Genomic DNA, 25,069 nt, shown 5'->3' with positions numbered 1-25,069 from the left:
GATAGTTTAAGGACCCGTTTGGTTATAGATTTTGTCAAAATTTATTTGAATTTTTTTTTGTCAAATACATATTTTTTCATAAATTTTATACATATTTTGGCAAATTTCCAAAACCCAAATTTCAAAACCAGCTTTGGCCAAAATATTACTATTGCATGTATTAAAAATTACCCCAAACTTTTGTATTTTATAAAAGAGCCCACTATTTATTATTTTGTAACAATATTGCTTCATCTTCTTGGTCATCTGATGATAGTTTTGTACCAAATTTATTTATATTCAAGACTATGATTTGTGATAATATAATGAATGTTATTGATGAAGGTATTGTTGGGTATTTATCATAGTTTTTAGAACTTGTGGGTATAAATCTTATTTTATGTTTTTTCAAAAAAAAAAGTGAAATATGTTTTGAAAACTAATGTCCAAATACATTTTCATTTTCAAACCAAACTTCACCCAAATCAGATTTTTCAATATAAATTTGGGAATCTATGGCCAAACGCCAACTAAATAAAAGGTAATATACATAGTTTACCCATTGGTGATTGGGTATAATTGTGTATTCTAGTCGCTTATTACACTCTAATTTACTGCACTTTAAATGAGTTTGAGCTTTAATCGCTAGTGTTTTGCACTAATTATGTGTTTTATGCCTTGTAGGAGTGATTCCGAGCTATGATGATATTATGGAATGAATTCAAGTGATTTGGAGCTTTGAATTCTGAGTAAAAACCCAAGTAATTAAGTCGGGATCGTATTCGGGGATCGACGAATGATAGTTAAGAACGAAACGAAGAATCGAGCAGCTATACGGTGTATTGTTTAGTAAAATATACATAATTTTTTACTCAGAACCCCGTTTGGGCTCCACAATATATCGTTGGAAAGCTATTTGAAAGGGCTACAACTTTCATTTTTGCGTTTTTGCAAATTCACATTACCACGGCGCGTGGTGCGCCGCACCTATGGAAATTTCCTGCATCCTGTCAGAATCAGCAATCTGAACTTTCCCACTGTCGCACTGCATGGTGCGTCGCCCATGCGGCGCGATAGTGCAAATTTTACAGAGTGATTGTCCTATTCCACGCGGGAGAAGGTGTTTTTGTCTGGGCCCGACTCTACTTGGTATAAATACATGTAAAAATGCTATTTTGAAGAGGTTGGACAGATTTTTGACACAGATTTGACCTAAGGAGGCATAGACACAATAGGAGCAAGGCGGGAAATTCTTCTACGAGTTTTTCCTTCCTCTTCCTATTTTTCATTGTTGGTTATGACTTTTAGTATTGTAGTTTTACATACTATTATGAATAGCTAATTTGTTATCTAGGGTTTTGATGGAACCTTTTGTAGGATAAATTCTTGTTATGTTTTTATATAATTGAGCCGTAGTATTTTCTCTATTTGTTCAACTACGTTCTTGTTGTAGTTAATTGATAGGATCCTCAATTAGCTGTGCCTATTTAGTATGTATTACTCGGGAGAGAGTGCATATTTAGGTAGTTGTTGAACAACATCACTCCCGACGTATGTGAGGAATCAATAACCAAGGGTTTAAAGGTGGTATTAGGGATAACGAAACCTTGGGTGCGGTTTACGTGAGCTGTAATTAAATCCAGCTAGCGTAACTCGGGAGAGTATGTCTAGTAAACTGTCGTAATTACTCGATAGAGAATTACAACACGCAGAGCGCTCATGATCGGCAGAGAATACTTAGGCGAAATTATAGAAGACATAGCGGGAAGGATTCCGACAATTGGGGAAATCATAACTCTATACCTCCTTAATCTTTTCTCTAACCTGTAGTATCTTTAGTATTAATTTATTATTTTAATTTGTTAATTAATTAGCTAAACACAAGAATCTTAATATCTATAAGTTAGGAACTGCTCAAGCTTGTCTTCTTGGTGATAGTGAACAGTTGTAGCTAGGCCTTAGTTCTCTGTGGGATTTGACTTCGAACTTATTAACCGGATTATATTTGCAACGACCGCTTAGTTCTTTTTATAAGGCATAGTTGGGCGTGATCACCCATCAACCTTGAAACCAAATTCCTTTTACACACACGGGGGAAGCTTTTTATACACTCAACCTTTCAAATGTGCACACTACTTTTGACCAGATATCACTTGGGTGTTACACACCAAAAAAATGCGTAATCCCATTTTTGTCTCCCCTTCCCACAGAACCCCTCCCCCTCCCTCTGGTGTTCTTCCTCATACCACCCTCTCCCTCGTCTTCTTCCCCAAATAGAATTTTTGAAATAACATAAAATTTTAGATTAAAATTGAGCAATTTTTGTTGGTTTATTGTCCAAATATTATGAAAATCACTTATTTGAGATAGATTTAAAAGCTTTGACAGCAGTATTGAAGGTTTGGTGAAAAAATCTAGAATCCACTATTGTTTGGGTGTCGAAAAAAGCTTGAAAATCCAATTGGGTCGTGTTGATTATTGGGTTGTTGAACTCAATTTGTTGCTCGATTATTTTCAGCTAGTTGTTTAGATAGTGTGATTGAATTTTGGTGTTGTTGTATACTTTCTCATAAACAACCATGGTGGTAGCAATAATGGTGCTTAAGATAAAAAATGGGAAGATGGAGAAGATGGGTTTTAATTGTAATTTCTAATATATATTTTTTTCATTTTGAAAGTCAATGACACGTGTCATGGCCCTATTAGGGTGTGACTTTCACGTTATCTGAAAAATTGGTCAAGCACAAAAGCCAGAGGCGGATGTAGGATTTAAGTTTTATGGGTTCAATATGTAAAAAATTTAGCATTGAACCCCTTGTATTTTTAAAGTTATGGGTTCATATTACTATATATTGCAATATTAATGAATTTCTACACATAAATTTATGCTCCGCGCTAAAAGGACTGGGTTCAGTTGAACCACGTACCGATGCCTTACATCTGCGTCTGACAAAAGTGGTGCGTCTTAGACACACTTTTGAAAGGTTGAGTGTGTAAAAAGTTTTCTTTGAACAAGAGATATGTAACAGGGATAGGTTGATGTGTAAACTATGTATTTTGCCTAAATAAAATAAAGGTAAATTCATTTGAAATCATAAGATGTGGTTATATTTTATTTTTAGTGATTATAAGAAAGAAGAAGAAATTTCAAAGGAAAATAATTCAGAAAAATAATAATAAAAGAAAAAACCGACAGCAAGAAATCGAGTTGATTTTCTAATTGAGATCTTGCAAGCAAGATGGGATTGCATTTGTTGACAAAATCGAGTGCACATATATTCGATATCTAATGTATATTCCAAGTAAAATAGTGCTATTACCTCTTAGTTCAAAAGGCATGCAGTTTTTTAATTTGGAAAGACTAATGGATAATTGGAGAAAATAATAAAGCTATTTAGGTGGTACAAAAACATTTTCTTGCTCCTAAATGGAACTAATAGCCTATTTGGTTAGGTAGTTAAAATTGCTTCTTTTTTTAAAAAAAATATTTATTTTAGAGAGTTGAGGTGTTTGACTAAGCTTTTAGGAAGAAAATAAGTGTTTTTGGGTAGTGGCAAAAGATGAAAGAATAGCTTTCCTCCAAAAGTACTATTAGAACTTAGACCAAGCACAAATTTCTGCTCTAATTTTGTCAAGCGTATTTTTCAATTGATTACCAAATATAAATTTCTACTCTGCAAAAGTATTTTTTTGAAAAGTATTTTCTATAAAATATTTTTGACAATAAGTATTTTTCAAAATAAGCAAATTCTAAAAGCTTAACCAAACATGCTATAAAATAAGTTTCAATTAGTGCATGGGCATTTTCTAGAATATATAAAGCACGTAGCAGTAAGACCATCAACAAAATTCTTTTCTTTCTAGCAATACAAGATAATATAGATTATCAGTTCTAATATTGTATAGTGTTCAAGGGATTTTATTTATTATAATTCTAAGAAGATTAAATGTTTGGCTAAGGGTGGCACCCTATAAAACTGTTTTCCTATTAATGATTTTCCAAAAGAGAAATATATAAAATGCAATTTTTAAAATTATTTTAAAAGATCTTGATGGCATACAACCAGTTTGTTCCCTTTAATTAAGAAAAGAAGATCCATCAATATATTATGCCTAGATTTTAAAGTTTGTTGTTTCCTTAGTCAGCCACTACAGCTAACATTGTCCACAATGTGAACTTCTAATCCCACCAACCAAACTATTTGAATGTACATCCAATTTGTACTGTATGTCCACGTTTCAGAGAATAAATAAAATGTAACTTGAAGTGACTTTTCTACATTTTAGTTTGTTCCAAAACACTATAGAAATTCTTTTATTTTTTACGACCCGTATCTTGTCACACAGATCGGTCTTGTGTTCATCTCCCTCAGCAATCCGAACTTGCCAGTAACCTGTCTTCGATCTATTTTGGTGAACATTATAGAACCACCTAACGATATTGAACTTTGTTTGATGCAAGTGTTCCAAGTAATTATTAACTCCTCCAACATATATCTACTTGTGATAATTTAGTTGCCTGAAAATATGTAGCAAGTTAAAAATGATTATCTTGTCTTTTAATGAGGAATAGCACAATTTTGTAATGGCAATTCAAGCTTGCCACTTTTATATATGATTTCCGAAATTTTTTATATCGGGTTCTTTTTCTTCCAATTTTCTGTGATTATTGGGACAGGAATTTTTTTTGACGCATTAGGTGCGCCACGCCAAGGCTATAGTGTGAAAATATTGCCCAATGGCCATTTTCGGTTCTGTCTTTGGAAAATAGCTACAATATTCTGAAGTTTCACTTGTGAAAATTTGCTCCAAGATAGTGGTTAATTTTTAAAGACATGAGCTGAAATGTGACTATTTCTGAATTTCACCTGGTTATACTGCAACGCAATCAGCTTGTTTGGATGGTTGTTACCTGTTGTATCGTATCGTATTGTTACTTTCAATACGATATTTATTTTGATTGTTACTTAAATTTTATTGTATCGTATCATTAAATTTGTCATTACATAATGACAAAATATGTCATTTTATGTAACGACCGATTTGGTGTGGTCGCGTCGTTACCTTGTCTTTTTCTCTCAATCTCACCCTTAATTATTGTAAAATAATTTTATTTTATCATTTATCCTACCTTTTTATATAGTAATTTTGCCATATATCATAATTTTTTTCTTTATAATATTGCAAGTTTATTTTTCATATTGCTGGTGCGTGATATCATGAAACGACGGCAAACAACATAATCTATCCAAACATTATATTCATCAAACAATATAGTATAATACAATACAATACGATAGATTATAAAACAACATATAACAATCATCCAAACAAGCTGTAAGACAACGAGTGAATGTACAATTAACAAGCCACCCTGTTGGTTACTTCCAGGGAAAATGACGTTGTATAACCACTCTCAAAATCATAGCCACTCTATTATTTTTTTTTTGTATATATACATGCATTTATGTATACTACATACAAAAAAATATACTCCCTCTGTTTCAATTTATGTGAACTCATTTAATTGGGCACGAAATTTAAGAAAAGAAAGAAGACTTTTGATATGAACTAGAGAGGAAGTTCTGCACTAACCATCAATAATTAACAGAGAAAAGGTAAACACAACAATTATAGTAGGGATTTTCGCTCCTAAATTCATGATTGAGATAACTCAAGTAACTACACAGGAAAAAGTACCAATCAAATTGCATTACATAACAGAAAGTACAAAATATTCAAAAGTATAACCCATGTTAACTACTCCTGATTTACATTCCATAAATCTTATATCATTCCATAGTTCACTTAACATTAGCATCCAACCAGATTTGCACTGGTCGTTCTTATATTTCATACCAAAGTACATGATTACTTGTAGGGTAGACAAAATGGTTAAAAGAAAATAGTTAACCACCCATATTATCCATTAAAAAAAGGTTGGATAATGAACTTTTTAAAAAACGAGTCAAATATGAATAAGAACCATATTATCCATTTAGAAAATGGAAAACCAATGGGTCTAACTTTTACATTTGAAAGTCTCAAATTGGGGGTTCCTCAAGTTAGGGAGACTAAGAATTCTCCCAAACATGCAAGGCGACCCATATTATCCACCGGTTAATCCATTTTTTATTCGTATTAATATGGGCCGGGCCGAGCAATTTATCCATTTTTCATTACTCGTTTTCGACCCGAACCATATCCGACCCGACCCGACCGGTTGTCACTCCTAATTACTTGAGATGCATTAGAGGGTCTTTGTAATGTAAACAATAAATATGTAAATCTAGTGAACCATTTCAAGGCTTCAGTTAGATAATGCTATTTGGAGATATCAAGATTGTGTTTTCAAGAAAATAACACTTACTGCAGCTAATCTAGTTCGACCAATGGAAGCTTCATTAGTATTATCATCCCGTATTAACTACTCCCTATCTACCAGTAAATTTGCCGGTGATGAAGGTTGACCATAGCAATGATACAAAGTAATCACCACGATCGACAAGTCCAACAATGAGATTACACATGCTGCCATAGCATGCTTTCAAAAGAACATCAGCCAGCAAGTGGATTAGCATGTATAGTCACCCGGTTGAGCCTGATTTCGGCAAGGGGCTTATCACCTGGTCCTGTTGGAGTCTGCAAAATTTAGATAATAAGTGAAATAGGTGATAGCTAAGCAAATTCATATTATCAAAAGAGCCCTGAATAGAGTAACATAAATACCGAAAAAGGAAATATTATGCTACAGATTCAGTATTTCTCTGTTTCATAAGTTAATGCTGAATAAGAACCAAGAATCAGTAATTAGCACAAATGCTGGAACATGGTAGATTTCTCTGCATTGCAAAAGTTTATCGGCAAGCATCAATCCAGGCATACCTTTTCCATGATATCAAGAACCTCAAATCCATGTATCACTTTCCCGAAGATGGTGTACAATCCATTAAGATGTGGTTGCTTGGCATATGTCATGAAAAACTGGCTCCCGTTGGTATTAGGGCCACTGTTGGCCATTGACAATATCCCTCTTGCATTGTGCTGGAACGGAATCCAAAGCACACATGAATCAGAAAATTAAGTAGAGGCAGTAACTACTATTAACAGTGAAAGATGATAGGTCAAACATGCTAGACATAGAACATCGACATAGTGTAGTAAAAGTCAAATCAGATCCATGTTGACTAGTTTGGCATCAATTCCGAATCCTGAATCAAAGGCAAGCGACCCCCCAGAAGCAGTCGAGGTGCCAACGGATGTTAAAAACAAGAATATGGTAAGGAAGAAATCAGAAAGTTCTTATTTATTTTCTCATCTTCGTATCATTAAGTTGCCATGAAATGAGAACATTTTTCAATTGCAATGCTAAACAGACTTTTGTTAAAGGTCTGCCAGATGCTACAGCCCATATTACAGAATCTCAAGCTCTATAGGACCAACAAAACAATTTTCTAATCAAGCACAGGTCAAACTTGACAGCATAGATTTAGGAAGCCACTGAATAATCGGATGATTTAGGAAGCCACTGAATAATAGGCAAACATCTATCTGACCGAATGTTGCAGACAAGTACCTTGAGAGACTCCCGTATTTCGTCATTGAATTTTTTTCCCCAAATACTTGTCCCACCTTTTCCTGTACCTGTTGGGTCACCACCTTGGATCATGAAACCCTTTATATTTCTGTGAAATATTGTCCCATCATAATAACCACTTGCGCATAATGCCAAGAAGTTCTGCAATCATAGGGAACGTTATATTAGTACCAATCAAACAAACACCGAATATCAATTAGTTTCACCACTCAACTTAATCAAATATTTCTACCGCTTCCAGGTTAAAAAGGAACTGACAGTATAAACCAAACAAGATTAATAATGCAGCAAGCAATCATGGCTCTGAAGGAGTTTGTAAAATTCAGGGTACCAGATAGAATTCCAGGGAGAATAAGTAGTCTACATGTGCCATAAAGCTTAGCTTTTTCCATTTATGAGATAATGTTCACTACTTTATAATGTCCCTCTATGTAGCATAAGCATATGGATTACGAAACGGAAAAGGATCAAGTATATCCCTCTACTATGAGAAATAGTTTAAACTACCCTCCGTTTGAGTATCCGTCTATACCTACCCTCACCGTTATACAATTGCTCAAACGTACACCAGATACTAAGGGAGGGGACACTAACAGGCCAGGAATTCAAAAAAAAATTAATATCTGCATGATATTCCACTTCATGGGGCAGGGTTGTAAATAGCGCTCGTCCCAGTGTTAATAGCGTGAAGTGATGCGATGCAAGGCTGAGCCAGCACCATTTTCCTTTGTTGCGTGGCGAAATTAAAAAGGCGAGCGCTTCTACTTGAGTAGTCAGCGAGAGGCGCCCAGTAGCAACGCCTTTTTGAAAAGAAAAAAAAAAAGCAACAGACATCAGCGATTAGAAAAATTAGGGCTTGAGTTTGTTTTCTTCTTTCTCCTTCAAGCTCGTCGACCCAGCCCCACAACAAAGAAGCAAACCAGATTTCTTCTTTTTTCTTCAAGTTTGCTCTATAACGTATGTTTCTCTTCATCTCTTTTCTTCTTCTCCGAATTTCTTTCTTCTTTCTTCTTTCTTTCTCTTCTTCTCATCTTCTCTCCTCCTTTTTTTTCGCTCAGTTGTTTTCGAGCAGCAAAGAGCCTTTTGGCTGAGAGCTTTCTTTCTTTCTTCCTTTTTCTTCTTCTCTTCTCTCTTTTTTTTTTTTTTTTTTTTTTTTTTTGCTCTGTTTTTTTTTGAGTCCAGCACTGTTTTTTGGGCAAAGGCAGACAACTTCCTTCATACCTGAATTTTTCCTCTTTTATTCAGGTATAGAGTAGAATTGATTGCATATTGACTTGATAAATTTTTTCCTATAAACAATATTGACATGGGCTCAACAAGATCCGCAAGTAAATGTGTGTTTTGTGAGAAAACTTACCATGGTGGAGTAACTCGTCACAAACAATATTTGATTGGTGGATTTAAAAATATAGTACAATGTACTCTTTGTTCGATGTTAGGGAGCAAGTAAAAGCATTTGTTGAGAAGAAACATGTGACAAGAACTCTGAGCTATGAAGCATCTGTGAATCTTATGGATGAAGATGATGAAATCGGAACCCCCCCCCCCCCCACACACACACACACACAAAAAAAAAAACTGAAAAAATATCTTCAGATAGTTCTAGTGGATCATCCACGGCGTGTATGGTAACGAAAGATCATCTCAATCTTTATTTCTCGACAAAACAGCAAGAAAATGGAAAAGGTGATTCTGGCTCAGGTTTAGAAGCCAAGAAGATTTTGAGGGATTGCGCTGTAAGTGCTTTTGCAACATAGATGTACGATGAAAGGCTCCTTTTCAATTGTGTTTAACTAAAAAACTTTTGATAAATTCATTGAGACCGTCAAACAATATGGCCCAGAAATGAAGCCTCCTAGCGCATTAGAGTAAGTCATCTTTAAAAAGAGGTGAGGAAGATAGACAAGGTTGTTGCGGAGCATAGAGTGGAATGAGACAAGTTTGGATGTTCTATTATGATGGATAAATTGACAGCACGAAACGGAAAATTGGTCATAAATGTGTGGGTGAATTCTCCAAGAGTTAGTGTTTTTCTTGAATTTTACAGTACTAGCAATTCTTCTACGGATTCCACCAAAATGTACAACTTGTTTGCAAAGACTACTGAGAAAATTGGGAAGGAAAATATTGTATAAGTTGTTACCGATACGGTAGTGAGAATGTTAGCACGGGTAAGATGATGCAGGGTGCGTATCCACATATTTATTGGACTTTATGTGCTACCCATTGTATCAATTTGATGTTTGGTGACATATTCAAGGAAAACTCATATGCTTCAGGTAACTTTAATATAGTTATCTTTAAAGCTAACTTTATTTATACTTATGTCATATTAACTATAAAATTGTTATTGTTACTTTTACCGTTTTCACCAAGGCCGTCACGATATATTCTTACATCAGCCAGAGACCATTGTTGTTGAATTTGATGAAGCAATTTACAAATGAAAAAAATCTGGTGAGACCGGCCAAGACAAGATTTGCGACGGCTTTCTTGACTTTGCATAGTTTTTACTTGCAAAAGAAAAACTTGAGAAAGCTAGTTCTTTCAACCGAATGGAAAGAAAATAGATATGCAAAGGAAGCTGCGGGGAAAGAAACAGATACCATCATTTTGGAATGACGTTGTTCTGGCACTTAAAGTTGGTGGTCCTTTGATTAAGGTACTTCGTAAGTTGGGAGAGAAAACCACCAATTTGCTATCTTTATGAAGCTATAGATAGAGCCAAAGAAATTATTAAAGCGCCATTTGAGGGAGATCTGAGGAAATATGAGAAAGTTTTCGAGATCATTGAGTAAATGTGGCCGATTCAACTTCATCGACCTTTGCAAGCAGCAGATCATATTTTGAACCCGGGATTGATTTACAAGAATAATAGAGACGGGACTTTAGATTCAGAGGTGTAGGTTAGATACCATAAACGTATTGAGAAGTTGGTCCCTGATGCAGCGATGGTAGATCAAATAAGGGAGGAGTTTGATAAGTACACACAAGCAGATGGCCTATTTTGTTTATTGACGGCTATTAGAGCCAGAGACATAAAGGCCAGTAACTAACTTTAATATAGATGTCCTTATAGCTTTAATTTATTTGATTTTATTTCTTTATTTATTTTATAACCATTAACTTTTAAAATATTTTTTATAGTTGAATGGTGGATGCAGTTTGGTCATCAAACTCCAAACTTGCAAAAGCTTGCCGTCAAAGTACTAAACTTAACTTGTAGCGCATCTGGATGTGAGAGAAATTAGAGCGCATTTGAACATGTAAGAAGCAGATTTATTATATTAATATATTCTATATTGTATTATTATTAGTATCTATTAAGTACACTCGACACTTATGCGCAGATTCACTCCAAGAAAAGGAATAAACTTGAGCGATCGCGTCTCAATGATCTAGTGTATATTAAATACAATTGAACATTGAAGCGTCGTTATGACGCGCGCGATACCACTCTTCATATACTTCTTCTTCATGATTTTGGGAGGCTCCAATTAACCATTCATTTGCCTCAATATTATTTGGATTAATGGTATCGCGAGCTTCGTAACGACAGTTCATTGTTCTAATTTAATATACACTAGATCATTGAACCGCGATAGCTTCAAGCCTTTTCCTCCTCTTGGAATAAATCTGCACATAAGTTTAGAGAATAATTAATAGATACTACTCCCTCCGTTTCAAAAAGATTGTCTTAGTTTGACTTGGCACAAACTTTAATAAAGAAGAGAAGACTTTTAAGATATGAGGTCTTAAATAAGCCATATTATTTGTGTGGATGTAAAACTTCTGAAATATTTGGTCTAAAACCTGTCATAGCATTTTTGTGACTATAAATGCTTCCTATTAAGGAAATATTGAAATATGACAATCTTTTTAGAGCAGACTAATAAGGAAATATTGTCAATCTTTTTAAACCCGGGGGAGTAATAATAACGTAATATAGAATATAATAAATCTTCTCACATGTTCAAACACGCTCTAATTTCTCTCACATCTGAATGAGCTACAAGCTATACTTAGTACTTTGACAGCAAACTTTTGCAAGTTTGGAGTTTGATGACCACGTTGCAACTACCATTCAACTATCGAAAAAATATTTTAAAAATTAATAAGTATAAATGAATCAAATGACTTAAAAGTAAAGCTATAAAGATAACTAAAACAACTCACTTACCTGGTGACCTTATGTCTCTGGCTCTAATAGCCGTATTATAATCAAATAGCGCATCTCCTTGTGTATACTTAGCACGCTCTGACCCTATTTTATCTATCACGGTTAAATTAGGGACAAACTTCTCAACACATGCATGATATCTCAGACACACTTCTGCATCTAAAGTGCCATTGACATTATTCTTATAAAATAGACCCGAGTAAAAATATGTTCTGCTGCATGCAAAGGTCGATGAAGTTGATCCAACCACCTTCTATCAATGATATCGAAAATTTTCTCATATTTACTCTCATCGGTCTCAAATGACTCTTCAATAGCTTCTTTAACTCTATCCATATCTTCATAAAGATAGCTCGTTGGTGGTTTTCTCCCAATTCTCCAAACAAAGTACGGTAATCAAAGGACCGCCAACTTTAAATGCCCGAACAAGGTAATTCCAAAATGATGGAGAAATAATATGTCAGACAGCTTCTTTCCCGCAAGTTCCTTTGCTAATCTACTTTTTTCTATTCAGTTAAAGTGACTAGTCTTCTCAAGTTTTTCTTTTGCATGTAAAATCATGCAAAGTCAAGAAAGCCGTAGCAAATCTTGTCTTGGCCGGTCTCACCAAATTTTTTTTGTTTGTAAATTTTCTCATAAAGTTCAGCAACAATAGCCTCTAACTAATGTAAGAATGTATCTTTATGGCCTTAGCAAAAGCTGTAAAAATAATATTTTAATAGTTAATAAATATAAAGAAAGTTAAAGCTATATTAAAGACAACTACATTGAAGTTACATGAAGTATACGGGTTTTGCCTTGAAGATGTCACCAAATATCAAATTGATACATTGGGCAGCACAATGCAATCCAATAAATGTGTGGGTACACACCCTTCAACACGCTATGACATTCTCAATAGCATTATCTGTCACAATTTGTACAATATTTTCCTTTTCAATTTTCTCAATACTCTCCTCAAACAAGTTGTACATTTTGGTGGAATCCATAGAAGAGTTGCTAACATCGTAGGATCCAAAAAATACACTACCTCTTATAAAATTCACCAAAACAATGATGATCATTTTTCTATTTCGTGTTGTCGATTTATCCATCATAATGGAACATCCAAATTTGTTTCATTACACTTTATGTTCCTCAACAATCTTATCTACTTCTCCACCGTCTTTTCTAGAAGAGAAACTCTAACTTCGTGATGGCTAGGAGGCTTCATTTCCATAGCCATATTGTCCTACGGCCTCAATGAATTTAGCAAAATTTTTGTAATTGACACAATTGAAAGAAAGGAAATTCTACATCGTAGATCTATGTTACAAAATCACTCACAGTGTGATCCCTTAAAATCTTCTTGGTTCTTTCTATACCATCATCACCTTTTCTCTTTTCATGTGATTTTTACGAGAAATAAAGATTGAGAAGACCTTCGTCCTGAACCATGCCATGCATGCTCCACTGCACTAGTTGAAGACAGTGTTTGAATTTTTTAGGGAGAAGACCCCAGTTCATCATCTTCATCAATAAGATTAGCCACATGTGCTTTGTAGCTCATTTGAGTTTTACCACATTTTTCTTTTTAACAAACGCTTTTATTTCCTCCCTCAATCGGACAAACTGGACACTGTACTACATTTTAAACCCACCAAGTAAATGTAGTTTATGACGAGTAATCCCACCTTGGTAAGTTTTTTAGCAAAATACACATTGAATTGCTCATTTTTTTGCTCCTCGTATTCCAAGCTATGTCATTCTATTTGCTACCATTAGATGATGCCATTGAGTATACTATTTATAGACAAAAATAATAGAGTTATTATGTAATCAGTTGTATATTAAACCTGCAAAAATAATGCAGGTAATGGAGGAAGCAAAAAACTGAACAAAACAACTCCCGAAACAGAGGAGAAAACAGAGTTTGTTGCCGGAAAAATAGAGTTGTTGTTGGAAAACAAAAGGAAGAAAAGAATTTGTTGCCGGAAAAAGATAGTTGCTGCCGGAAAAAAGAAATAAAAGAAAGAAGAAGAAGAAAATAGAAAAAGAAGTAAGTACCTGAATGGCTGAACCCTAGCTGTTGCGACTGAAAGAGGAAGAACCGAAGAAGAAGAGTAACGGTTCTCAACGTCTCATCTCCTCCTAGTTGCCTCCTCGCTACAGAGCAAAAAGGCGACAAATGTCTGCTTCGCGTCGCCTCACACTTTAAGCGCTGAGGCGAGCGCCTTTCACAGCACTGCTCAACTCTCTATAGTACAAAAATAGGTATGTATATATAAACCTCCTTGAAGCTGGCCCTCACAACCCTCCTTGAAGGCTGGAATGAAGAGATCTCATTGCTAATTATTTTGCCCTCTTTTTACCTCAGAAAAATCAAAGGTTTGAAAAGTTCTTTTCCATTCAACTTAAACAGAAAGTTTTTGCATGTGAATGCATGCTTGAAGATCCTCATTTTACAAGGGTTTTTTTCAATAAGGAATTAGAAAGGTCTTTACCACTTTAAGTATCCCTTACCTCATACAAGGTAGGAGTAAGGTCTGCGTACACTCTCCCTCTTCGGACCCCACTTTTGGGGTCAGTATGTTGTCATTGTTGTTTGAACCAGAAGAACAAACCTTCCTGTACTAACACACAAGCATTTTGTATTTGCAATTCAACAATGTTTCCCAAACTTGTCTGCTTGTTTGATATGACATCCTTTTTAAGGTTATTAGAGACGGCATCTCTTTTTATACCTTTTTCATGTCTATTTCACAAGACATTGTCGCATTCACTGAAACTATATCCATTATGGCTATTCCAGGAAGCTGTATCCTACAAAGGTCGGATACAGTATCCCTTGCGCCAATCTGGAAGATCTTTCACTTCAAAGGGATGTAGCAATTCAATTACTCCAACCAGATAGAATAAACTAAGTTTTCCAGGAAGATAAGACACTTCACTTTTATCTGAATACCAGGAAGATAAATCTTTCTTTTTCTTTTGAGGATGAGGATGACAAATCATTTTATATAGTTTAACAGGATATCTTAAGTAGTAACTTTTTTTATATTTGTATTTGGTTCTTATATAACTGCAGTAATGACAAGTTAGGAAGGAAGACTGATGCAGCAAACACAGCTGAACCCGTCTAGGTCATTTAAACTTAGAAAGCTGTATTAGTAAAAACAGACTTTTATCCTCAGAAGGTGGACGACATGCCGGCTAATTATGGCTTATCAGAAGGCAAATTTAATAAGTCTGTCTATATTTTAAGCATGAAGATATTCAGCAGGGGAGAAAGTGGAAGAAGAACAGTCAGGCGTTAGACAAAATATACAGATGGATGGTAATCCATCCTTAATAAGCACAAAGACAACACAACATGAATGTCCATGTCCATTGATAAACATCCAACAAGGTCAAGCATGTCCTTGGAACCCCAAAAGCTCATGCGCAAAAAAGTCTATTGCTTTCATGTTATAGGGATGGAAAAAATGTACTATTATATGGGCACGAAAAATGATTCATCATTGCTAAACATCCAACTACCCATATAAATATGGGATGAAGCCCATGTCTGGAGCTAACCACTGAAGAATCATTTACATTAGGGAAACTACTCAAATTCCCAAACTGTAAGTGTGTTAGGTAAAGAATAACTAGGAGGGGGAGACAACTCTCTCTAAGGAACTCAGCAAAATAGCCCCATGACTTTTGGAGAAGGGGTGCCTCCTCCTAAACAGATCACAGTAACCAGGCACAACTGCTATTTACCAAAAATACATGTATTATGGGGGTTGATGCCTGCCTGCCCAATACTGGAGGTGCCTATGACCTGATGATAAGGGAGCCGGCAACCAAAGTCCCAGCAACGGCGACCCTAACTAACTCAATCCTACGGTAGTGCAATTCCTACTACCTGAACAAGCAAGGGAATTAGAAATATTATAGGAAGCGCTAGTCAAACGATTTGGCCTCTGTCGGACCTAAAGCCTTAAATTGGAACCTTAAAAAGGTAAAGATCAAAATTAACATCCATTACTATATTATGCCAAAAGGAAAAGAACAAACCTGTCAAATTTTTTGCTAGGCCTATCGAATTGCAAACAAAGTTCTATACTTTTTGCTACCAATTTCAGGCAAGCATGGAAGAAAACAGCTAATCAACACCCCCCCCCCCCCCGCACCCACAAACAAAACAAGAATTGTTATTGGGAGTTTGGACATAATTTGGTTGAGATTTGGACAGAAAAAAAGTACTATATGAAGTTAAGTTGAAATAAGGTATTTGGAAGTTAGAAGTTGTGTTTGAACTTGAAAAAACAGTTGAAATTTTGTTACTGAAAATTTGAATAACTCCTAAAACCTGTTTTTCAAACTTCAGATTCCAAATTTCAAGTGCGAAGTTGAAACAATGAACCAGTATGATTTTTTTTTTAACTTTTTTGAAGAATCTCCAAATATTATTTCAAAAATTGCAACATGGCCAAATTAGAATAACTTGTTACTCTACAGATACGGCAGCAAGATAACTTGAAATCCTTTTAATTTGAAACCCTTTTTGGAGTAGCTAAAGAACAAGCAAATCAAAATATTTTTGTCTGTATTTATTCTTTGAGTTTGAGGTTGCAATGAATTCATCAAATTCTGAAATATGTAAAAGAAAACAAAGTATTCAACTTTAGTTTACTTTAAAACACAACTAATACAAAAAATCAATTTCTTAAAGTAAAAAACGAACCTCAGCAGTTCTAGGGACTTCGTCACAGAAGATTTCGCACTTGATGTCGCCTAGGTTTGTATGAAGCGTCACTGACTGCGCAAAACACCAGGCAATTGCTAAATTTGGTGGTCTCAATTTTTGAGAAAATAGGTTGGAGCTGAATGTGTTTGATAAAATATCCCAAAGAAAAAAATGATGAACGTACCATGGTTTGCTGCTCGAGTCTTTGGGATTATTAGAGCTGACTCGGAGCCCTTAGCTTCGCTACTGATGAAAAATAGGAGTTTAACAAAGGGTTTTGGTGAGATTTTTATGTATGGGCCGGTTAGCTTCGAGTTCTTTCTCGTGGCACAAACTTTGCTAAATAGCGAATTATCGAAATAATGTTATTCGGTATTTTGGTACTATTTGGTATTGGTTTAATTTTTCAAAATATATTACATAGTATGATATTTGATATTTAAAAATAAAATATAAAAAGATTGAAATATATACTAAGTCACACAAAACACATATTATTGATTGTAACCTACTAAATTAGGCAATACTTTTCTTTGCGTCTTTAGAATGGAGGAACAATATAGGCCGCATATTTTGACTCTTGCTCTCCATATTGCCAAATAGTTTAACGTAATATTTCTATGATTTTAGGGTGTTTCTTACTCGTGTATTGCTGTTGCATCTGTTGGATTAGTCCTTACTGTATTCTCTAAGTTCAGCAATTAACTCTATGAATTGATATTTACTGGATTTGGACCCAAAAAAATTTAATAGTCAAGTGAGCTTAGAAAGTTTTTATTTTTGTATTTGTGAGTACTTGAATTAAGAATATTACAGTCTATGACTCTATGCACTAGCTAATATTCAGGCTGAATAAATCGAAATCAAAAGGAGAAAAATCAAACTGTACCGAATCTAATTAGGTATGGTATAAGTTTTCATCTTAAGAAATCGAATGAAAATACCAAATCAAAATATTTAAATATCGTACCATACCGATCGATGCCCCCAGCACAAATAGTGTGCACCAGGGGTCTTTTGGTAACGAGTTGAGAAATTATTGTGTGACAATTATAATACGAGTAAATGACAACGAAATTATTTTTGAGTATATTTTTATCAATATATGTGTATATGATCGAAACCGGGCTCGTCTATTGCATGACATGTCGGGACTGAAACGTGATGGGTTGAAACTCGACCCCGGATTATATCAAACCAAGGAACGACGTTAGATTATCGAGCTTGTGACCCCGGAACCGACCCCGACTCCGAACAAGGTCGAGGAAACTTTATCGGGCCAAATAACAGAAGGCTAAAATATCCGTAGTCGCTCGGATATCACCACGAAAATCTTGGCATGTGTCTAAAAGAGGCCGATTAGTTAGCAAATTATAAGATTTTTTACCTTTTATAGAGTTGTATCTAGAGTATGACTCCCCTACTATATAAGGGAGGTCTGATCATTTGTAAAGGACATTGGTAACACGCATCTCAAAGTAATATACTGTTATTTCTAGTTCTTATTATCTCGTCACTCTATTCCGACATTGATTGAGGCATTTCTTGACTTGAGGGTGACCAACTTTCAAGGCTAAAATTGTTTAACTTGTGTGGTTTGCATTTATTTTCCCACCATTAATTTCAATATTAATATGTTTTCTCAATTTGTATCAAGTTATATCATGTATCCTCAAAACCACGTATAAATTCAATTGTTATCCGATTTTGAGGGTAAATAGTTTGGCACCCACCGTGGGGCTAAGGATAATAGTGGTTATTTGATACAAACTTTCATAATCCACACTATTTTACACTTGTTCCTTGGAGTGTCTTTGATTCCAATAAGGTAGCACTTGGGAATGACGTACCCCCGGTCGATCTCGATGAAGTCCCGGTTGCAGAACCGATCGACGTCAGTTCACATACAGCCATCAACATAAATTTGCCTACCGATCCTGAGGACAGCGTCCATAGAGATGTTCGATCAGCTGCTCAAAGCATAGTGGAATCAACCTACGGGTAATCTTCGAAATGTTACAGGCTCAATAGGCGGCAATAGCCCCACTCCAGAACCAGAGTCGCCTGCCAAGTGGGATTGAGCCCGAGCAATCTCAGGAAATTGTCCACAGAGTTGAATCAGCCTCAAAGAATCGAATGATAAAGAATCGGGGACCAATCCGATAATCATGAAGATGCTCGAGGAACTGACCAAATGAATTGAGTCGGAGAGAAGAAGATCGAGGCAAACGACAAGAAGGTGGAAACCTCCAATTTTAGGGTCGATCAAATCCCAAGAGCACCGCCGATATTGAAAGGCCTAGACTCCAAAAAGTCCGTGCAGAAACTTTTTCCCCCGAGTGCGGATCCCAAGCCGATCCTTAAGAAGTTCCGCATAGCCGAGGTTCCTAAATATAATGGAACGACCGACCCAAACGAGCATGTCACCTCTTACACATGTGTCATCAAAGGGAAAGATCTAGAGGATGATGAGATTGAATGTGTCTTACTAAAGAAATTCGAAGAGACCCTATCAAAGAGAGCTATGATATGATATCACAGTTTACCACCTAATTCTATTGACTCGTTTGTTATGCTTGCAGATTCTTTCGTGAAGGCATACGCCAGGGGCCATCAAGGTCGAAACCAAGAAGTCAGACCTTGAATGAAATGCTTAGAAAGTTCGTGTCTCGATTCCAAATGGAACGAATGGATCTACTATCAGTCGCTAATAAATGGGTCAGTCAAGCCTTCACTCAAGGACTTAATGTTCAAAGCACAGTGGCTTCATAGCAGTTGAAGCAAGGATCTGATAGAGTACCCCGGTTGTTACTTGGATCGATGTGCATAACCGGTATCGATCAAAGATCAGGGTCGAAGACGATCAACTTGGGGCCCCTTTCGGGTTCGTTTATCCCATCAGACCCGTAGACAGAATCAAGAGAGATATTGACCGGGAACGAAGGTCAAAGAAAGATCGGTACAAGACGTATAATAAATATCGTAGGAGCAGCGGATCTGGGTGAAGCTCTATGCGAAATGAAAGAAGAAGCGATCGAGGTTAGAGATCTCGAGGGCTCATGAGCAAGAACGGTTTCGACAGGTCTATCGGACCTAAAGAAGCACCACGATTATCGGAATACAACTTTAACATTGATGTGGCTGCCATTGTATCGACTATCGAATGCATTAAAGATACAAAATGGCCTTGACCTTTAGAAACCGATCCAGTCCAAAGAGATCCCAAACAAATGTGCAAATGTCATGGCACTTGTGGTCATAGAACGGAGGATTGCTGATAGTTGAGAGAAGAAGTAGCCCGGTTATTCAACAACGGGCACCTTCGATTCTGAGCGATCGAGCCAAGAATTATTTCAGAAATAGGAACTCTAACAAACAGACCGAACCATAAGAATCTCAACACATTATCAACATGATCATCGGTGGACTCGATGTCCCTCAAGGACCGATGTTGAAACGTACCAAAGTGTCCATCACAAGGGAAAAACGGACTTGAGATTACATACCGGAAGGAACCTTGTCTTTCAGCGATTAGGACATAGAGAGGATCATGCAACCTCACAACAATGCTCTAGTAGTATCTATACTTATAAATAAATCTCGGGTTAAGCGTGTGTTAATTGATCCAGGTAGCTAGGCCAACATCATCCGGTCAAGAGTTGTGGAACAACTCGGTCTACAAGATCAAATCATGCCCGCAGTCCGAGTCCTAAAAGGATAAAGGATTTAACATGGCATGTGAAACCATTTAAGAGTAAATAACATTGTTAATGCCCTGAGGACCATCCAAGAATCCAAGTTTTATGTGATCGAATGTGACATGAGATGCAATGCCCTGTTCGGGAGGCCATGGATCCACAACATGATAGCAGTTCCTTCGACCCTTCACCAAGTGTTAAAATTCCTGATGTTGTGAGGGATTAAGACGATCTACGGAGAACAACTAATCGCAAAGGATATGTTTGCAGTCAATGAAGCAATTTTGATATCAACACTTGCAACATCAAAGAGGGCAAGTTCAGAAGCAAAATAAGAGGTCAAATAGCAATCACCGATGTTGGCCTCGACCCAACCAGACAAGTAGGGGACTGACAAAGACGATGATTACGGGGTTCCCCGATCCTTTATGGTCCTGGATGATTCAGACACTACTAAATCAACGGTCGAAGAGCTGTAGCTAGTCATATTAATCGAATATCTACCCGATCGAAGGTATTCCTGGGCACGGGGGCTAACTCCCGAGCTCAGGAAAAAACTCATTTATTTTTTTATAGCTAACATGGATTGTTTTGCGTGGTTCCAACTTGACATGATAGGGATCCCCCCAAAATAACCACCCACAAGCTAAACCTAGACCCAAAATTACATCCGGTCAAGCAAAAAAGGAGGCCCCAGTCCGAGGTCAAACACGCTTTCATCAAGAACGAGGTATCTAAACTCCTTAAAATAGGGTCCATTCAGGAGGTTAAATATCCGGATTAGTTAGCAAACGTTGTCTCTAAAATGGGAACAAACTAAGAATGTGTGTAGACTATAAAGATTTGAACAAAGCTTGTCCGAAGGACTCTTTACCTCTGCCCAACATCGATCGCATGATCGATGCCACGACTGGCCACGAGATCCTTTTCTCGATGCCTATTCCGGGTACAACCAAATACGGATGGACCCAGATGATCATGAGAAAACCTCCTTCATTACCAAGTACGACACGTACTGTTATAACGTGATGTCATTTAGACTAAAGAATGCTTGTGCCACTTATCAACGCTTGGTAAACCGATGGTTGAGTAACAAATAGGAAAATCGATTGAGGTTTATATTGACGACATGTTGGTTAAGTCCCTGCAAGCAGAGGACCATTTAAAACATTTGTAGGAAACTTTCAGCATTTTGAAGAAGTACAATATGAAGCTGAACCCAGAGAAGTGTGCGTTCAGAGTCAAATCAGGTAAATTCCTCGGGTTCATGGTATCCAACTGAGGAATCGAGATCAACCCCGACAAAATCAAATCCATCAAAGATGTCACGATCGTGGACAACGTGAAGGTCGTGCAAAGATTAATCGGATCTATAATCGCCCTAAGACAATTCATCTCGAGGTCATCAGATAAGAGTCACTGATTATTTTTGTTGCTCAAAAAGAAAAATAACTTTTTGTGGAGCACGAAGTGTCAATAGGCCTTCGAGGAACTCAAATGATACTTATCAAGTCCACAGTTGCTTCATATACCGAAAGTAGATGAGCAACTGTACTTGTATTTGGCAATATTGGAAATAGTGGTAAGTGGAGTCCGAAAAGAACAAGGTACACAATTTCCAATTTATTATGTTAGCAGAACCCTAGGAGATGCCGAGACTAGGTACCCTCACATGGAAAAACTAGCGCTCGCTTTTCTAAGCGCCTCTAGGAAACTAAAACTTTATTTTCAGTGTCACCCCATATATATTGTAACAGCTTACCCATTGCGAAATATTATGCACAAACCTGAGCTCTCGGGACGATTGGCCAAGTGGGTCATTGAAATCAGTGGGTACGATATTGAGTATTGACCCCGAACATCCATCAAATCTCAAATTTTGGCAGATTTTGTGGCCGAATTTATGCCGGCCCTAATACCCGAGGTCGAACGAGAGTTTTTGGTAAACTCGAGGACGTCCTCGGGAATCTAGACCCTCTTAAGGACGATGCCTTGAAAGGAAAAGGGTCCAGACTCGACATCATTTTAAAGCCACCAACAGGCAATGTAGTTAGACAATCTATTAGGACTGTAAAATTGACTAACAACGAGGCCGAATATGAGGCCATGATTGTAAGTCTCGAGCTAGCCAAAAGCTTGGAGGATGAGGTGATCGAAGCTAAGTGTGACTCCATCCTCGTGGTAAAATTTAATGGAACATTCGAGGTCAGAGAAGAACGAATGCAAAGATACTTGGATAAGTTACAGGTAGTATTACATTGGTTCAAGGAGTGAACCTTACAACACGTATTCCGGGATCAAAACAGTAAGGTTGATGCCTTTGCCAACTTAGAATCATCGGTTTAAGACAATAAGCTTAATTCGAGAGCAGTGGTGCAACTCATGAGATTAGTGGTAGAAAAAGGTCATGCCGAGATAAACTCTACAAGACTGACTTGGGATTGGAGAAACAAATACATAGAATATCTAAAGACCGGTAAAATGCCCTCGAATCCAAAAGAATCGAGGGCCCTCCGTACAAAGGCAGCCCGAATTTTTGTTTGAGGATGGAACCTTGTTCAGAAGAATGTTGATGGCCCATTCTGATGGGTTTACAGTACCTTAGCTTTATGTTTTGATGATCTAACAAACTTACTACCAAAGAACCAGATAAAGGACCTGACACACTTAGTACACAGCTCAATCAATGGACTCAAGCTAATGTGAGTTTCTATGGCTTCAGAAGATAAAGGATCAACACAGGGACCTGATCCCTTTGGGTTTCCCTGACAGCAGTACGAACTCAACTGTCTACAGCTGAAAAGTGACTGTCTGATGCATTGTTTGCACTGTACATTGACCAACCAAGTTATTACATCATATTCAAGTGATGTCATCCAAGTTGTATTAACAAAGAGCATTACAACAAAACATCACTTGAACACTTAAGAATTCATTCAAGCACTTCAATCGTTCATCTCTCAAGCATTCAATTCTCAAGTGCATCAAGAACAAAGTACAACACTACTACAGACAACAAGTCTCTTGTATGTCCTTAGTTGAGTTGTAACTTTGTAATTGTTCTTCATTATAATTCCTATTTTGCTTATCTGGAAACTTTAATTAGGAACCTCTTATAAACCATAAACCTTCAGTGTTTGTGTCGTGACTAGAGTTAGTTATGAGTTGAAGTCTTTGTAATAGGTGTATTGCAAAGTGGCTTTTAATAGGTGTATTATAAGTTAGTGAGGTAATAAGAGTTTAATTCCTAGATTTCATAGGTTGTAATCTAAAGTTTGCTCATAGTGAAGTGGAAATCCTACTAGTGTAGGTCGTGGTTTTTTATCCCATTGAGCAGGGATTTTTCCATGTAAAAGTTCCATGTTCCATTTACTTACTGTTGCATTAGTATTATCTATGGAAACCTATATTGGACCTGATCTCTATATAGTTTGGTGGACTCATATATTCTATCAATTGGTATCAGAGCGGATTCTTTCTATCAGTTTAACACCTAGAAAGAATCCTCATGACTGCTCCACCAAATTTCGAAGAGGGACGGTCTACCTACAAACTACCCAGGTTTAATGGGCAATACTATGGGTGGTGAAAGACAAGAATGCATGACTTCTTCATGGCAGAAGATTCTGAGTTGTGGGATATTATTTGTGATTGTCCTTATATCCCAACAAAGAAGGTCGGAGACCCTCTAGTGACAATGCCAAAGACCACGAAAGAATACAATGATGCAGATAGGAAAGCTGTGGAGAAAAACTTCCATGCCAAGAAAATTTTGGAGTATGGCATAGGACCTGATGAATACAACAGGATCTCATCCTTTCAATCCGCCAAGGAAATATGGGAAGCTTTACAAACATCACACGAGGGAACTACTCAAGTAAAGCAATCTAAGATTGACATGCTCACCACTGAGTATGAGCTCTTCAGAATGAAGGACAATGAATCCATTCAAGACATGCACACAAGATTCACGTCTATCATAAATGAGTTACACTCGTTTGGGGAAATAATTCCTAGTAACAAGCTCGCAAGGAAAATTCTCAGTGTTTTGGCTAGTTCATGGGAGAGTAAAGTGAATGTCACTACTGAAGCAAAGGATCTGCAGGCCCTAACTATAGATGAGCTAGTTGGAAATATGAAAACATACGAAATGAATAATAAGAAGAAGAAGAAAGACAGTGAAAGAAAAGAACCTGGTACTCAAAGCTGAAAGTAATGACTCAAGTGAGAAGGACAGTGACATGGCTTACTTAACCAGAAGGTTTTAGAAAATGGTCCGAAGGAATGGAGGCATACCAAAGAGAGACAATTCCAGCAAACCAATGAATTATGACCTCCGTCATAAATGTGGAAAGCCAGGACATTTTATCAAGGATTTCCCTCTCCTGAAGCAAGAACACTTCAAGTACAACTATAATAAAGCAGCCAAGAGGAACCCGATTCCCGACAAATGCTTCAAAAGAAAAAACGCCGCTGACAATGTTGTGAAGCAAGCTTTTGTAGTATGGGGAGATTCCTCTAGTGAGTTAGAAGAAGCAAATGATGCAGGTGATAGTTCTATGATGGTCGTTGAAAGTGAAGCAAATGAATATGATTCAATCTTTGCTTTGATGGCTCAATCAGACAATGATGAAGATGATGACAATAATGAGGTAAACTTCAAGGATGTTGAGAGAAATCTGAAATCCTACTCTCCTATGAAACTCATGTCATTAGCAAATGTATTAATTGATGCCTATCATAGTCTTGTAGATGATAAGGATGCCTTAACCATAGAGTTAGGAGATGCTGAACAAACTAGAGATGACCTGGTAGTTTGTGTGGTTGATCTGAAGGAAACCATAAGTAATCTGGAAAATGAAAAGGAGGTTGTAACTGAGAAAGTTGATAGTGTAGAACAT

At 36.7% G+C, this 25,069-nt stretch overlaps 2 protein-coding genes across 2 annotated transcripts; one reads left to right on the top strand and one right to left on the bottom strand.

Annotated features, from left to right (window-relative positions):
* Positions 1–6,232: 6,232 nt before the first annotated feature.
* LOC104211866 (peptidyl-prolyl cis-trans isomerase CYP18-1) lies at positions 6,233–16,790 on the bottom strand. Its single transcript, XM_009761006.2, has 5 exons — positions 16,655–16,790; positions 16,468–16,542; positions 7,556–7,717; positions 6,865–7,023; positions 6,233–6,621 (listed from the first exon to the last, which is right to left on the bottom strand). Exons 1-5 carry the CDS (start codon positions 16,655–16,657, stop codon positions 6,538–6,540), a joined length of 483 nt encoding a protein of 160 aa, XP_009759308.1. The 5' UTR covers positions 16,658–16,790; the 3' UTR covers positions 6,233–6,537.
* A 6,976-nt stretch (positions 16,791–23,766) lies between these two features.
* LOC138882723 (uncharacterized) lies at positions 23,767–24,378 on the top strand. Its single transcript, XM_070163343.1, has one exon. It carries the CDS (start codon positions 23,767–23,769, stop codon positions 24,376–24,378), a length of 612 nt encoding a protein of 203 aa, XP_070019444.1.
* The last annotated feature ends 691 nt before the right edge of the window (positions 24,379–25,069 follow it).

The sequence above is a fragment of the Nicotiana sylvestris genome, chromosome 12 (assembly GCF_000393655.2).
Source record: "Nicotiana sylvestris chromosome 12, ASM39365v2, whole genome shotgun sequence".
Classification (NCBI taxonomy): domain Eukaryota; kingdom Viridiplantae; phylum Streptophyta; class Magnoliopsida; order Solanales; family Solanaceae; genus Nicotiana; species Nicotiana sylvestris.
The sequence above is the reverse complement of the archived record's forward strand: the minus strand, read 5'-3'. Positions and strand labels throughout refer to the sequence as shown.